This window comes from Paroedura picta, chromosome 4 (assembly GCF_049243985.1).
Source record: "Paroedura picta isolate Pp20150507F chromosome 4, Ppicta_v3.0, whole genome shotgun sequence".
NCBI classification, from domain to species: Eukaryota; Metazoa; Chordata; class Lepidosauria; order Squamata; family Gekkonidae; genus Paroedura; species Paroedura picta.
In genome coordinates this window covers 26,633,686-26,650,889 of record NC_135372.1, presented here as the reverse complement: position 1 = coordinate 26,650,889, position 17,204 = coordinate 26,633,686, and the positions used below count along the sequence as shown (strand labels likewise).

The 17,204-nt window shown below is 47.1% G+C and overlaps 1 protein-coding gene across 5 annotated transcripts in view; it reads right to left on the bottom strand.

Annotated features, from left to right (window-relative positions):
- The window catches only part of NFIC (nuclear factor I C), a 155,038-nt gene that overhangs the window by 26,561 nt on the left and 111,273 nt on the right, over positions 1–17,204 (bottom strand). For 4 of the 5 annotated variants that reach the window (XM_077332048.1, XM_077332046.1, XM_077332045.1 and 1 more), the window contains exons 4-8: positions 15,360–15,434; positions 12,039–12,162; positions 11,174–11,298; positions 5,028–5,153; positions 932–1,116 (exon numbers count right to left, since the gene is read on the bottom strand). In XM_077332048.1, the coding sequence (XP_077188163.1) occupies positions 932–1,116; positions 5,028–5,153; positions 11,174–11,298; positions 12,039–12,162; positions 15,360–15,434 (635 nt within the window). The remainder of the gene's footprint in view (positions 1–931; positions 1,117–5,027; positions 5,154–11,173; positions 11,299–12,038; positions 12,163–15,359; positions 15,435–17,204) is intronic. The other variant, XM_077332047.1, reaches the window with a different exon arrangement.

Genomic DNA, 17,204 nt, shown 5'->3' with positions numbered 1-17,204 from the left:
GGCTGTGAGTACATGCGCTATGGGAGGCGTCCTGACGGCAGGGGTGGAATTCGATAAGGAGACCTCCCCCATCCCTGTAGAAACACCTGGTATCAAAGCATCAAACCTGAACTCATCCCCTCCAACTCAGCACCTTTACCCCCAGCCCTGGTTTCAAAGTCTTCCTGGAGATTTCTCTAACGTGAGCGCAGGGAGGGGCTGTTCTTTTACAGTTCTGGGGATATAGGCGGTTAGCCCTACTGCTCTGATCATTTCGGTCTCTCGCACCTTCTGTTCCCCCAACACACATCGGCTACGGAACAGCTCTGGGCTTTGGTGAATGTGGTGGAAGCTCTCAGCCCAGGGACACAGCAAAGGTCCCTCCTTGTTCCCACCTCCCCAGATCCTAAGAGGGTAAATGCACACCCTGCTTCTCAGCAGTTCTAACACACAACCTCGCCTCTAATCAGCTCTTCAAGAGCATCTGCCAGTGTCTAACTTCACTCTGAAGTGAGCAGTGACTCACAAAAGCTCCTCATCCCCTGCCAAAATTTTGTTAGTCTAAGAGGTGCTCCTGGACTCTGGCTCTCTTCTATTAGTTCACTCAGGCGAATCCACCGATGGCATTCTTGCGAGCTACAGCAAAGGCACACTCTAAGGAGGCATGGATTTTACGGCTGCAGTACAGAAGTCATACGGTAAAACCAAACCAAAACAAAGCAGGTTGCTAGACCTCATGACAGCAGACCAAAGGTGTAGAAATGGGGGGTGGGTGGGGGTGGAATGGTGGTGGTGCTTGTCCCACAGGCTTTGGGGAGAACCAGGTGGATAGGTCCCCCTTGCACCTCTTTAAACCACACCCTGAGCAGGGCAGCAGCCTGGAACCCCCCAGTCCTATCACATGTGAGCACAGAAAGAGGGTGGGCGGAGGTAGCCCTTGGCAGCTCCTTACCGGTCCTGGCTGTTGATTGGACGGGTCACAGGCCAACGAGACGAGGTCTTTCAGAGGATCCTGCGGATTCAGATGAGGCGGGTACCTTATGGCTGTGTGGGGGAAGTAGGTGGAGGCCGTCTGGGACAGGATCGAGGTGGTGGGGAAATGCAGAGCGGAGGAAGGGTGGGGGCTTCGGGCGATACCTGCAGGGGGCAAGAGAGACAGAAAGGAGACCGGGCGGCTTGGGTCGCCAGCACGCACCCAGCCCCTCCTGCTCCCGGGCACCACTGCGGAGACTACGGAGGAAGGGGGGAGGCAGCGGCAGTCCCACGTGACCTGGTCTTCCTCCATCCTTCCTCTGGGGCCCCCTTTCCCAGCATCCTTGGGGAAATCACCAGACCTTTTGAGAATACCTCAACAGCTTCCCACTCCATTCCACCTGTCTACACTACACACCTGGCTGAACTGAAGAGTCCAGTTGGCACTGGTAGAACTCTTTGATTGTACTCTGGTAACTGGTCCCAAAACTGGTTTCCTGTCCATACCCCCGCACCATTACAAGCTGCAGGAGCCCCCCTCCCACACAAATACTGCATCAAGATTCTTTGGGTGTGTTGTTTTGCCAATGTGCACATGTGCGTCCAAGAATATTGTGCTCTACACATATCCTCCTGTGCATGGGGGTGGGGGGTGGGGGATGACACTAAACACAAAGAATGTTATTTTACTGATGCCCATGGATGCTCCTGTCCCTTTTGTCTTCTCAAGGATACTAGGACATCTCAAGGATGCCAAGTAGAACTCCCTGATCAGTTTTTAAAAGGTCACATTTCACAGGCCCCAAAATGTTAAAATGATACTTGTGGTGGGCCAGATCCTTTAAATAAAGCAACATTAGTTGATTGTTGAGAACACTCTGAAGGCAAGCAAGAATCCATCTGCCAAATTCAGTCTTTAACACAAAGACACATACAAACCAAAAACAAGATGCTATAACCCCCGGGAATATATATACTTTCTGAAGAGGCAAACAAACAAACAAACAAACATCAAGTTGGGTTTTGTTTTTTGTTTTTTTGCAAGAGTCAAATTTGAGCAAGTTTGTTCCTGACCTATTCCGCAGCTTTTGAGCCTAACTATATTAAAGACTGAGGGAATCTTCTTGGCTTCTGTTTTTTGCTGTTGTTTTTTTCAGAATTCTGACCAATGCTTTGATTCACTATTCTGAGTTCACTAGTAGCACTTAAATTCTGCAATCAGAATCGCCTCAGCTTTAGTCCTTCCTGAAAATTCTCTGAGACTGACCAAACCAATCAACATCCATAGATTCCCCCTCAGACATCCATGCCCTGAACCAGTCTGACCTCTGGGGGCCTATCTAAGTTATCGTTCCCATTATATTGTTGATTAAAATTCAGAACCACTGTTGGAGGATTGTTGATGTTATTTTTGACTATGTTATATGTCCGATCGTTCCATGTATCCCCCCGTGACGTTATATGTAAACCGCCCTGAGCTGTATGGAAGGGTAGTATGAAAATCTAATAACATAAATACATAAATAAAATTTGACTAAATAAGCTTGACTGTACAGATTTCCATGACAATTCTTTTGATACAGTATTAAACTGACATACACATAGATTCCTGTACATGAAGTATATATGTGAACCTGGCTGTGGTGTTTTACTGGAACGAAGCACATGGGGTAGGGAACGCTTGACGTCAAAAGAATCCTCATGCTTCCCAGAATACAATCACATCAAGGTTAGCCTTATGTTAGGATTGCATCCATGGACTTGGCACAAGTCAATAATGCAGATGTGCATGAACGGAAAGCTGTAGTCAACAACGCGTGCATGTACCCGGTACAAATTTTGGAAATAAAAAAACAAACAAACAGAACAATGGAGAATTCCTAACATTGCTAATGCCTCAGAAACAAAGGCGGATACTTTGGGTCTTCAAAATCAGTGCATAAACTCAAATTGAGAGAATTTCGGAAGCAGCCCCCTTGCCCGGTTACGATAAAACTGAGTTGCACTGCATTTTGCAACATGCCTGAATCAAGCGATGACAAAAGTTGAAGGTATGTAATATTCCGCAAGAGAATCATAAAATCCTAGAGTTGGAAGGGGCCAGACAGGCCCTCTATTCCAACCCCCTACTCAATGCCTCAAATGTCCATAATAAGTAGCTCCATAGGCAGCTGATTCCACGGGTAAACTGACTGGGAAAAAATGTTTCCTGATATCTAGCCGATATTGTTCTACATGCGACTTAAACCCATTACAGTGGGTCCTCTCCTCTGCTGCCAACAGGAACCTTTCCCTGCCCTCCTCTAAGTGACAACCTTTCAAATACTTCAAGAAAGCCATCCTGTCCCCTCCCAACCTCCTCTTCTCCAGGCTGAACCTTCCCAAGAAAGAGAAAGAGAGAGAGAGCTCAGAACAGGCTCCTAAACCAACTTTTCTCCAGCTTTGCACGGGAAATGACAGGCATGCAGAGCAACAAATCAAACACTGGCTTAGCATTCATTGGGGACCTTTTCCATCTTTTTATACATACATTCGTTGACTAATTTGTCACCTGATCGATGAATGGGGGCTGTAGATGCACTTCCTTTTTTAAAAGGGGAAAAAACGAACTGCCGCTATTGGGAGGTGCAGCGGATCCTTAGTGCCAGGGGTAGTCAAACTGCGGCCCTCCAGATGTCCATGGACTACAATTCCCATGAGCCCCTGCCAGCAATCGCTCGTGGGAATTGTAGTCCATGGACATCTGGAGGGCCGCAGTTTGACTTCCCCTGCGCCATCAAGGGGCATGCAGAGGCGGCATTCAGCTCCTGCCTTCTCCTTGAAATCTGCAGAGCCATTCATTCCTGCCCCCCCCCGCCCCCCCTCCTAGTAGTTGACCCTGGAGAGGGATCTCGGTGACTGCGGAAAACCACTGCCAGAACATCCCTTCTGCTGAACCCATGTGGCTTTACCCACTAGCCAATGTTCCCTCTAATTTCCCCCTCTGCTGGGCCGAGCAGTGCACTTCACATCCTGAGCAGAATATCCCTGTGGTGGTCCTAAAACAGGCAGTGGGCGGCACAAGGCCCTGTGTGACTCCAGACTGCCGCTGAGCAGGGCGCCCGATGTTAATAAGTGACCACTCACCCACACCGCTTCGAGGGAACGCTGCCAATAACCTTTCTCATTCAGCATCTCATAATTTTGCAGGACCCTCCCATTTCTCTCTGGAGAAATTAGCAGTACAGGGCCCCTAAAAGGTAAAAGGTATCCCCTGTGCAAGCACCTTGGGGTGACGCCCTCTAGTGTTTTCATGGCAGACTCAATACGGGGTGGTTTGCCAGTGCCTTCCCCAGTCATTACCGTTTACCCCCCAGCAAGCTGGGTACTCATTTTACCGACCTCGGAAGGATGGAAGGCTGAGTCAACCTTGAGCTGGCTGCTGGGATCGAACTCCCAGCCTCATGGGCAGAGCTTCAGACAGCATACAGGGCCCCTACAGAAGGTTAAAGGGCTTGTCTGTTCTACACGTCTCTACTGGCTTTATACCATTTTAAGTGTGGCGGCTGCCCCCAACAAAGAGCAACGGAAGGTGTCATTTAGCAAAAGGTTACGAGAATTCCCTGGAACAGATTCTCCTCGGAAGACCACCGAATCCGAAGGTTTCCTAGAACGGCAAATGAGTGCTAGGGAAAATAAACCAGGTTAAGTCTGTAATACATTGTGTTGCGAGAGGCAGGGTATAAGACACCCTACTTGGAGAATTATACGCCTGAAGCCTGGATCTGTAAGGCTTAATCTCATCCCCCACAGAACAAGGCAGGAGAATCCCAGAGCGATGGAATGAACTGTACCATTTTCAAACTCAGCTTCCTGCATTTAGAGAGCTAGCACCACAGTGAGAAAAAGGAAACCTTAAGTGCTAGATTTCTGCTTGTAGGAAAGTTTTTTTTTTTTTTACTTGAATGAGGGAATTATTTAAAATGGCACTGTCTGACAAGGTCCAGTCGCTACCAGGACGTTTTCCTGCATGTGGAAACTGAGCCCAAGTCCAGCAATCCACCTTCCCCAGCCTTCCCTGATGGTAGTTGACGTACCACTGTGAACGGCAATGACAGGCCGGTGATGCTGAGTGTAGCTGGTCAGCCGGGGGGATGAATCCTGTGGTGACGGGCTGTTGAAAGGAGACTTGTCCATGTCCTTTTTGATAGTCGGGGAGATGCCTGGGGGTGGGGAGAGAAACCAAAGGAGAACTGGTCTGCTAATAATTTAGATTTTGTTGACAAAGCAATACCAGAAGATCAGAGTGCCAGTATTCGTACCCATACTCTAGAGGCCTCACCCCCCCACCCCCGTGAAAGCTCACAAGAAACAAGTATTCCAAGGTAGACTACCTTTGAACATGGATGCCCCATTTAAGCACCACTGTATATATTTAAACGGATCATCAAAAGCCATCGAGAGTCCTCCACTAATGTGTATTTGTTTTTCCTGTTGCCGTCATGGAGTCCCAGTTTTCAAGGCAAAAGACGTCAAGAGGTTGTTTGCCGCCGGCTACCTCCACATCATAACCCTGGTGTTCCTTCATGGTCTCCCAAGCCCCATCCAAATACTAGTCAGGACCCCCCTCCCCATTTCACTTCCAAGTTCTGACGAGATTGGGCTAGCCTGGGTCAGGGATAAATGTGTACACAATCCCCCTTTCCAAAAGCATCCAAGCTGGAGGCTATTGCAGCCTTTCTCCAATTTTTTTTTTTACCCTTGAGAAACCCCTGAAACACTCTTCAGGCTTTGAGAAATCCCAAAAGTGGTGTGATTGTGCAGAATGTGGTTGGGAAGCACAGTTGTGCACATGCCCAGCTAGGGCCCCTTCCCTTCCCACCCCCCTCCAGGCCCATCATTGGCCATTGGGGTATGTATGTGATATGGCCATATATGGTCATGTCACACACCCCAAATATGGATGGATGGATGGATGGATGGATGGATGGATGGATGGATGGATGGATGGATGGTGGATGGATGGATGGATGGATGGAAGGAAGGATGGATGGATGGATGGATGGATAGATGATAGATAGATAGATAGATAGATAGATAGATAGATAGATAGATAGATAGATAGATAGATAGATAGATAGATAGATAGATGGATGGATGGATGGATGGATGGATGGATGGATGGATGGATGGATGGATGGATGGATGGATGGATGGATGGATGGATGGATGGATGGATGGATGGATGGATGGATGGATGGATGGAGACAGACAGACAGACGATAGATAGATAGATAGATAGATAGATAGATAGATAGATAGATAGATAGATAGATAGATAGATAGATAGATAGATAGATAGATAGATAGATAGATAGATAGATAGATAGATAGATAGATAGATGATGGATGGATGGATGGATGGATGGATGGATGGATGGATGGATGGATGGATGGATGGATGGATGGATGGATAGAGACAGACGATAGATAGATAGATAGATAGATAGATAGATAGATAGATAGATAGATAGATAGATAGATAGATAGATAGATAGATAGATAGATAGATAGATAGATAGATAGATAGATAGATAGATAGATAGATAGATAGATAGATACACACAACTCTCTCTCATCCAGGAAACCCATCGCAATAAAAAAATCTCGGGTCTCATGAAACCCTGGCTGAGAAAGCTTGGGCTATTGCAACACCCTGTGGCAGTGAGTTCCGCAAGTTGGTCAACGCACTGCCCTGGACGATTTAGAAGTTGGATGTTCCCCAAGTTGGGATTATGAAGAGGTGAATGTTGGGGGTGAAAAAGGACAATATTTCTGCTAGGGAGGTTATTTGGACGCGGAGGTGGCGTCCAGTGCAGAAGGGGTTAATCTCCCTCCTCTCCACTGCTCTCCCTCCCATCCTCAGTATATCTGGGACAGTCGGTTGAAGCAATGCCACTAAAGGGTTTAGTCCCTTCTCAGAGGCTCATTTAGGAGGATTTTATAGAACATCCAGTACAGGATTGAGGCTAACCCTTTCCTGCACGGCATCTGAGTGCATCTGTGGGAAGGAAAGGGAAGGGAAGGGAAGTGGAAGGGGAAGGGGAAGGGGAAGGGGAAGAGGAAGAGGAGCCCCAAACACAAACAGAGAGTGCTAGTGAGAGATTTCTAGGTAGAAATGTAAAGCCAGCATGGTGTAGCGGTTAAGAGAAGTGGCCTCTAATCTCAGGAACCGGGTTTGATTTCCCACTGGTCCACATGCAGCCACCCTGGGCTAGTCACAGCTCCCTTAGGGCTGTTCTTACAGAGCAGTTCTCCTAGAGCTCTCTCAGCCCAACCTACCTCGCAGGGTGCCTGTGGTGGGGACAGAAAGGGTTTGTAAGCAGCTTTGGGGTGCCTTCGGATGGTGAATGGTGGGGGTCTAAAAAGCCAGCTCATCTCTTCTATGACTGTAATTATGATAATTACCATCATCATTATTCTTAATATTATAATTCTTATTATTATTAAGAGTAGAATCATAGAATCATGGAATAATGAAGTTGCAAGGGACATCATGGGTCATCTAGTCCAACCCCCTGCACTATGCAGGACACTCACATCCCAATCGCTCATCTACTGTCACCTGCCACCCCCTTGAGCCTCCACAGAATCAGCCTCTCTATCAGATGGCTCTCCAGCCTCTGTTTAAAAAAGATGGAGAACCCACCACCTCCCGAGGAAGCCTGTTCCACTGAGGAACCACTCTAACTGTCAGGAACTTCTTCCGGATATCTAGACGGAATTTCTTTTGAATTAATTTCATCCCATGAATTTCATCTGGTCCATCCCTCCGGGGCAAGAGAGTAGTTGCAGTCATAACTGTTCTTAGCCCAAAAGTGGTATTAATAACAGTAACAAGGCAAAAAAAAAAAAACCCCATTCATTTGTAAAGCGCTTTTAGACTACTCAGTGTGATGCAGCTTTGTTATCCTAAAGATACTTCCCATTGTCCTAGAAAGGAAGCCCATGGGATGATCGCCACAAGATAAGATGTCTGTGGCAAGCACAAAGGGGAACAGGAATTAAATGATGGGGATACTGCCCCCCCCCCACTCCTCTCGGGTCCTCAGGCCTCATGGACAGACATCCGGTTCGCCTTCTGCCTCCCCCTGCCTCTTAGCTGATTCAGGACAACTCAAGACACCAGAGGAGCTGGACATTTTCTACTCTTTTTAAAATTTAACTTCAGATTTTTCTGCACCAACATGCCTGAGAGAGCAGTAACCCTGGCTTTATCTGCGGGTGGCTTCATTTTGCTGTTTTTGGGCTAACCCAGGTTTTCTTGATGGTCCTGGAATGGTTTCCCGAATGGGTGGGAGCTTCCTCCTGCTTTCACTGACTCTTCCTGGAGCCTGCTCAAGCCTCCCCAGGTTGGAGCATCATTCAGATACCTGGAGATTAGGGATGCCAGGTCTCCCACTACGTAGTTTGAAGCGCTTAGTGCGCAACCTGAGGTCCTGGGAGTTTGATTGTACCAACTGGTACATGTTGGCTTGGAGAAAAAAAGCAAAGAGTCAGGCAAAACAGGAATTGACTGTAGCCCTCTCTGCCTTGCCTTGGGATACTTCACAAGAACATACAAGAATTGGCCCTTGCCAGCTTTCCACCGTTCTCCAGGATGCATTTTGAGCTTCCAAGGAAGGTCATAGGGAGAAAGAATGGAATGGATTCACCGGCACGAGGTTCTTTTAAACCTGCCCCAGGACTATTCTGACTACTGTGACTGCACAGGCCAGGGATTCCCAACCAGGGGAAACCTACCCAAAGTCAGGGAGTGATTACGGGCAGAAAGAAAAGAGGGAAGCCAGGCCAGCCAAATCGGCCTTAGAACAGAAGAGTCAAGAGAGCCATATAAAAAAAAATCCCTGATTTTCAGAGTGTGAGCTCTCAAAAGTCAGACTCTCAAAAACTTATAACCTTGCTGGAATCTAAAGTGGACTCAAATTTGACTATTCCGCTGGAAACCGACACGGCTACTCACTGAAACTCTCTCTCTCTGGTTAGAGTTTCCGCTGGCTTGGTGGAGTGGTTAAGAGTGGAGGCCTCTAATCTGGAGACCCAGGTTTAATTCCCCACTCCTCCTCCACATGCAACCAGCCAGGTGTCCTTGGGCTAGTCACAGTTCTCTCAGAGCTCTCCCAGCCTCATCAACCTCAGAGGGTGTCTGTTGTGGGGAAAGGAAGGGACAGCCGCTTTGAGACTCCTTTGGGTAGTGAAAAGCAGGATATAAAAGCCGACTCTTCTTATTCTGAATCCCAGAATAAGATTCAGTCATCACTTCTGGGGTGATGGGTCATCACTTCCGGGGTCATCACTTCCGGGGTCATCCCGGAAATGACATCCTGTTGTCCACACACCTCCCACTGAGTGCCAGCCGCCAGTAAAGCAACCTTTACTGGGGAGAACCCTTGCGTGTGTAAAAACTCCCATCTCATCTACAGATAGCTGGCTTACACTGTTTCTGTGACTAGCACAGGGGGCTAGCCGCTGGACTATTAGCTATGATGATAATTAATGACGCTGCAGATGAGGGCAGCTTCCTGACAGCCACTTAGTGAAGCAAGATTCACTAATTCATGGCTGAAGCCAGATTTGAGGAAGAGAAAAGGGGGGGGGGACAGCAAGGGGGAAATGCAGCCGGCTAAGCCAATTAGGGGTAGTATTCACTTAATAATCATTTCATGAACGATTCCCCAAACATTTCTATTTAATCTTCAGCTGGGGAAATTATCGAAGTCTTCTAATAAATACAGACTGCAACCCTTTGCAAGCCTACGTGAGAATAAGACCCATTCGAATTCAACAGGGCTTACTTCCAGATAAAAGAGCCTAGGATCAGCTGACCAATTTGATTTCCCTGGTCAAACGGCAGCAGGTTATTCCATCATACACAAGAAAGGCCAAAGGCAGAGTCAGAACAAAGATCTACCCAATTCTATTATTTTCTTTCTCAGACTGGCTTGGCAGATGCTCCTTTACACCCCATTGCCAACCACTGGCATGTGATAATCAGAGGAAGACTGCTCCTGAATGTGGAGGCTCCACTTAGTTGCCTTGGCTAACAGGCAGCAGTAGGCTTTATCCTCCACAGGAATATTGCTTTGCTACACCAAATCATCAGAGGCTGGTGCACGACTCACAGGACACAGGAAGCTGCCTTACACTGATTCGTCCAAGTCAGTACAGTCGACTCAGAATCACACTGGCTCTCCAGGATTTCAAGCAAGAATCTCCCACTATCTACCCAACCCTTTTAACTGGAGATACCAGGGAATGAACCCAGCAGGTGTTCTACCACCAAGCATCATCCCCAAACAGTTTCTCCTTCCATGAATCACTGAAGCCCTGATATTCATCCCCAACACCCTTATGACTATTATTTATCAGATTGATAAATCTCCCCATAAATATAAACTCTGATTGAAAGATTAAAACAGTAAACAGCATAACCGTCAACCTGAGTGCCCAAGTTGCCTCACCTCTCAGGCCTTGTTCTTATCCCGATCTCTTTAGGTCATCAGTGTTGTTATACGCTAGAGGGTGGAAGCCCAATGGCTTCGTTTGTTTGCCCTGGCCTCACCTGTATGCCTAGTGGGTTAGAGCTGCTTCACAGGCCCTGTGGAACTTTGGCAGTCTAAGGCAGAGATCTACATTGAGAGGGAGTCTGCTTCTGGAGGGCACAGAGTTTGAGGCCTTCCCTGATAGGAACATCAGAAGAGCCCTGCTGGATCAGACCAGTGAGGGTCCCTCTAGTCTAGCATCCTGTCTCACACAGGGGTCAATCAGTTCCTCTGGAGGGCCAGCGACAGGGCAGAGAGGCTGAGGATTTCGCTGATAAGAACATCAGAAGAGCCTAGTGGTCCATGTAGTCCTACTTCCTGCCGCACACAGTAGCCAGCCAGTTCCTCTGGAGGGCCAACAACAGGGCACAGAGGTCGAGGCCTTCCCCCAATGTTGCCTCCCAGCTCTGGGATTCAGAGGATTAGTGCCTCTAAATGTGGAGGTTCCCCTCAGGCAGCATGGCTAGGAGCCATTGACAGACTTAACCTCCATGAATTGATCTAATCCCCCTTTAAAGCTATTTAAAACTTGAAGCCCACCCTTCTCCCCAGTAAGAACAGACTTGACCCCTCCCACGAAGAGAGTGGAAGGCAGATACCCCCAACCCTTAAAAAAATAATAATAATCCTGACCCACTTACCCCCTTCCATGTCTTCTGTCCAGTTGCGGCTGCTACTTGTGGGTGAGCTGGGAGAAGTGTAATATTCACCACCTGGACTCGTATCCAGGTCATCCTCCATGGAACCCGACTTGTGCCGTTTACTCCTGGAGGGGGAACAAAAGCCACCGTCGGCATCATTCACTCCGTGCAATGCTAGAAGAGCTGCTCCCCATACTGATCGCACCTGAGGTGGCTGCTGGCCATAAATCAGATGCTGGGGCTCTCTCTCCTCGCAGGACTGAGACGCTGAGGCCGTTTCCCAGAGACATCCAGACCAGGGGTAGTCAAACTGCGGCCCTCCAGATGTCCATGGACTACAATTCCCAGGAGCCCTCCTGGGCTCCTGGGAATTGTAGTCCATGGACATCTGGAGGGCCGCAGTTTGACTACCCCTGTTCCAGACAAACTGCTCTTCTTCCCCTCGATTTCTGGGGTGGTTTGGCAGCAAGGCTAAGGCATTATCTTCTGTCCGAACAGAGGTGAAGGACTCAGCTTTCCATTTGGGGCTATTTCACCCCACTTTATTCTCTCTCTCTTTTTAAAAAAATTATTTATTTACTTATTTAAACAAGGCCCATAATATTTAAAACCGTGGCCCATATTATCAGAATTCTGAGTCATTCGCCTCTGCGTCTGAACCGTAGGTAAAAATCTCTCTTCAGCTTCTTCCAGTTAGTGCTTGGAGGCGGTTCAAAAGATCTCACCGCCCCAGGGACTAGAATGGAAGGCGCACTCCGGATATGCTCAGAAGTGCTGTGGTCTCCGGACATGCAGAGCCAAATCCTTCACAGTCATGAAGAAGGGCCTTTGGATCATTCCCCACCCAACCCCGCTTGAGACTTACCCGCTGGAGGAGGTGCTCGGAAGAGTCCGTCTCATCCCTGTGCTGGAGGGGTTGAGGTCATAAGCCAGGTGTCCTTGTAACTCCCCCAGGGAGAAATTTGGCCCCGTGCCCGTCACCACTGGCGCTGCAGAGGACAGAGATGAAGTCCCATCAACACACAGCCAGGTGCCCAGTTCAGAAAGCAGGACGGCAAAACTCGCCTGTTTTCCACCTGTGATATTGAACAGCCCGATCCTCTTTAATGGGGATCTCATGAAAGATTCTGTGGTTTTCTGTAGATACGCAGAAACACTCCCTTTCCCTTCCTGCCCATCCTACCTGCCCTCCTTCCATTCATGATGGACATTTGACTATAACACACAGTCATAACTCCATCATCTGTGGTCTCTTGGAAAGAGGGCAGCAAACAGTTTCTGTTGACAGCAGACGACAGAACCCGCAATAATGGCTTTAAACTGGTAGAAAAGTACCAGCTAGATATCGGGGGAGGGGGAGGAATGTCACATTCACAATAGTTCAGCAGTGTATGAGGCTGCCTAAGGTGGTGTTGAGCTCCCTTTCACTGGCATCTTTAAGTTGGGGATGGACAGAGACTTATCCTGGAAGCTTGAGGCTAATCCTGCATTGAGCAGGGAGTGGGACTAGATGGCCTGCATGGCCCCTTCCAAGTCTAGGATTCTGTGAGTCTAGTTCAGCAGAGGAATGGGCTGCCTCAGGAGGTGGGGAGCTCCCCCTCACTGGCGGTCTTCAAGCAGCGGTTGGACAGAGACTTATCCTGGATGCTTGAGGCTGATCCTGCATAGAGCAGAGGGTGGGACTAGATGGCCTGCATGGCCCCTTCCCACTCTAGGATTCTAGGAGTCAAATTCAGCAGTGGAATGGGCTGCCTAAGGAGGTGGGGAGCTCCCCCTCACTGGCAGTCTTTATGCAGCAGTTGGACAGGTCCTTAACCTGGATGCTTGAGGCTGATCCTGCACTGAGCAGGGGGTGGGACTACATGGCCTGCATGGCCCCTTCCAACTCTATCCAGTACCAGCGTTTAGGAGTTGGTCAATGGAAGCTTCAAACAACCTAGTGCCATCCAGAAATTAGATAGAACAACAGTGGCACTTGAAGACTAACAGAATTTGAAGCAGGGGAGGGTCTTTCATAAGTCACTGCTCACTTCTTCAGAGGAGGAGGGGAGGAGGGCAAATCTGAATGGATGAATGCCGCGACCCTGATTGAAAATATGTCCCTCCCAAAATGCTTTAAGCAGCACAGACCCCTGCATAGTGTTTCCTCACTTTCCTACCACGTCTTAAGGCCTTGGGAAGAGGGGACATTTGAGTAAGGAACTTACATGGAGAAGAACAGTTAACCTTCCCCTTAATTCACATCGCCTCCCGCAAATCCTTTTTAGAGCCAAATTGCACATCTGGAATCCCTATCATGGAACTCCAGCTCTGGGTGAAGTTTGGCCCAAAGTCAAGCCAGGAAGCCATTTTTACTTAAACCTAAATTTAGTATCTGAACAACTAGTCAGGTTTCAGGCTGAACCACTTGAACTTTTAAAAAGGGAAGAAGGGGCAGGGAGGAGTGGGGAAATCAGAATTTTGTGTTGAGTAGCCTCAAGAGTTAGAATCATACTTTTTAAAGGCAACCCTTTCTTAACAAGACTGTCCCAAATTATTATTATTATTATTATTATTATTATTATTATTATTATTATTATTATTATTATTATTATCATCATCATCATCATCATCATCATCATCATCATCATCATCATTCCATTTTCATTTTCATTATCATTATTATATTTTTTATTTTTATTTTTTTTCTAGGACTCCTTGTTCCCACTGGGCTTGTTGGGTTAGCACATGAGATGTCTGTTTCAGGCAAAGAAAGACTGGACTGAGGATTTCAATTTTTATTTAAAAAGCAAAAAGTTAAATCATCAGGCCCTGTGGCAAGAAATCATGCAGAAATTGGTGGCTGAACAGGATTTCCAGTGGTCTGAAAGGAAACGTGTTCCCAAGCTCCTGTCAGAAATCCCTGCTCTTCACTAGTACCACCCAGAGTTTACTAGGGTTGGCAGTATAAAAGTCTAATAAACAAACAAAAAAAGAACAAATAAATTAAAATGAATTTATGCACACACAAAAAGGGAAATGTTGCAGAATATATTCTGTCAAGGCCTGCTGGTCAGTGCAGTGAGGGAAATCGGCAGGATTGTGTCTGAACCCGGAAGTGACGTCACTTCTGGGCAATGCTTTGGGAACCCCCCCCCCCCAAATCTCTATAGTAAAGCCCACAGAGATTTGGGGAGGGAACCCATCACTTCTGGGTTCGGATGCAATGCCCTCCCCCACTTGCTCCCACCACCGTAATCACCAGCCGGGGAAGAGCAGATGGTAATCCTATATGGAAAACAGAAAAGGTACAGGTTTGAATAAATCACTACAAAATGTAGCTTTGCTTGGTGCATAATACGTATCATGGAGGCAGAGTGATTGTGTGTCAACCCCCCCCCCCCCATTGATGGGGCCAATGACAGTACAATCCTGGCATCTTTCAACTGTACTCTGTTTTCAGCACTGAGATGGCTGCAATCAATATCCTACCTATACATCTTTATTTCTAATTTCTCCTTACTATTCTTTTCATCAGATTATTTAATTACATTTCCAGCTATTTTAAATATTTGGATTCTGCATTTCCCCCTAGGTTCTCTTCCCTCCTGTGTGTATTATTGTGCCAAAAAGGCATTCCTCCCACGAGCCTCGGTGTTTTAACGTATTTACTTAGGCGGAGAAGAATACTTGTAAATACCTCCAAAGCTGGCTTCTGGGAGGAAGGCCTTTTGCCTCAATAAGCAAAAGAGCTGTAAAGGGAAGGAAAAAGAAATGGTTTGGGGATTGGTTTTGGTTTGAAGGTTCCCAGCGTTTGGGAAGACAAGCTCCTGGATTACAAAGCCTTTTCGTTCTGAGGATCCGGAGAGAGCTTTCCCACTGTTCAATGGAGCCTTTGGGAATGCCTGTTTGGTTCACATGGATCTCTATATGATGCGTGGGCCTGCTTTGCACCTGGACATTGAAGCACCCCAAAAGCCCTCTGTGACAGAACAGTGGCCTTATGTTTCCAGCTGGAAGAGATGCTCAGAGAGGATCAGTGGAGCCAGGGCTTCTTCAGGGTTCTCCTCCATGGCCATCAGCAATCAGGGGACAGCTGTGGGCTCATTTGGGGGCAGCTGCTCAGATATCCCAGCCCTCTATCCCATCCTGCACACAATCCCACCACCTCCCCCCCTCCCCAAAGAAGCAGCTGTGATCTACTCACTTCGGGAGACTTGGATAAGCTCCGTGACACTGAAGACGCCTGACGTGACAAAATTTTCTTGGAAATCTGTCGCATCTACACAAAAGAGATCATTTTCACTCATCAACGAAAATTCCCCCCAAATTCGTTTTCATTCTTTCTTTTTTTCAGCCTGAGTTGTTAAAATGTTGAGTTTTTACACTTGGAGAGACACAGAAAATGGGCTGGCATGTCCGTTTAGCAAGCTGCCCATCACAGCCTCTGTGGTATCATGATGCTGAGATGTATACACATGACCTTTTTTTCTTTCTGTAAATTGTCACAGAGGGCATTGCCGATTTGTTGCTCACTATAATGCCATGTTTTCCCAAGTTGCATAAAATTAACTGGGGAGGGAACCTCCCCTAAATAAACACAAAACAGAGCAAATCGAAAAACTCCTGGATTTGATTAATACAAGAGAGCAGTAAAATTAAAATTAAAAATTTCAGCCAAAATTTCAGGATTATAAAATACAATACAGGCCCATCTAGGGAGATTGAGTCAAACTTTTATTCTGAAGAAAGCTTTCGTGTGTGATTGATTTTAGTTTGATTTAGTTTTAGTTTGTTATTTTTCCTTATCAGGTTTAACGTGTGTGTGTGTGTGTGTGTGTGGAGGGGGGGTAACGTTCTCTCCTTGGAGAACTCTTTTTGAGATGAAAAGCAAATGGAAAATCTTCAGATAACTAAAATATTTGCATACCTTAGGCCTCCCTTCCCTTCCACACACGCCAGAACCCAACAAATGACATTTTAAAAATTTTTAATAAATTAAATAAGCCGACCAGGAAAGAGTAGAATAAAATAAAATATTTTTAAAATGTTATCCTGCCCTCCTCTGGTCAGCTTAGCACGGGGTAACAACCGGCTTTAAAAACAGTCATAGAAATTTAATAAAAACATTACAACAATTAAACTGCCCTTTCTGAGGTTGGTCAGGGCTTGGAGGGGCTTCTGCGGGTGGATGGGTTCTGATGCAGGGAAGCCAGTACCTTGGTTTATACCTGGCCTCAACCATAGGCCAGGCGGAATATCTGTGTTTTGTAGGTCCTCTAGACTAGCGATCCCCAACCTGTGGGCCACGGACCACCTGTGGTCCTTCGACTAATGGGAGGTAGGCTGCGAAGGACGCCTTCTTCCCCCCCCCCCTGGCCCTTTACTTCATCCCCCCCGGCCCTTTACAACACACTTTGGGTGTCATTGTCTCCCATCACTCCCAGATGGGACTATCTCGTTGCAGAGAAACAAGCTCAGGGTTCCCATTGATTTGTCATTGTCATGAGGTAAAAGTTCCATGAAAATAAAATGTTCCTTATGTTCATTGTTGTGGCGTGTCTGTATCTTATTTTGAAGGGATGTTTAAACATTACCATAGCGATCAGAGAGCGTTAGGGCAGTGGTTGAGAGTAGAGGAGTAAACTAACCCCCCCCCCCCACCGGGCCTCGGTAAAATTGTCAAGCGTTGAGCGGTCCCCAGTGATAAAAAGGTTGGGGACCACTGCTCTAGACCCATTTAAGATGTTAGTCATGAGGAATCTCTACACCAGAATGATTCAGGTGGGTCAGAAGCAGCAGCACAAAATCTGAGTCCGGCGGCACCTTTACAATTAACGAATCTTCATTCAAGGCGTAAGCTATCATGTGCAAGCACGCTTCCTCAGATCTCTTCAGGGCATGCAGCAAATCCTCAGCCATATGAAAGAATGCGTTTGCACATGAAATCTCACACCTTGAATAAAATTCTGGATGTCTTAAAGGTGCCACCGGACTCAAACTTCCTTTGAGTCGATTAATTAACTAATAACCTTGTAATTCATAAAAGTTC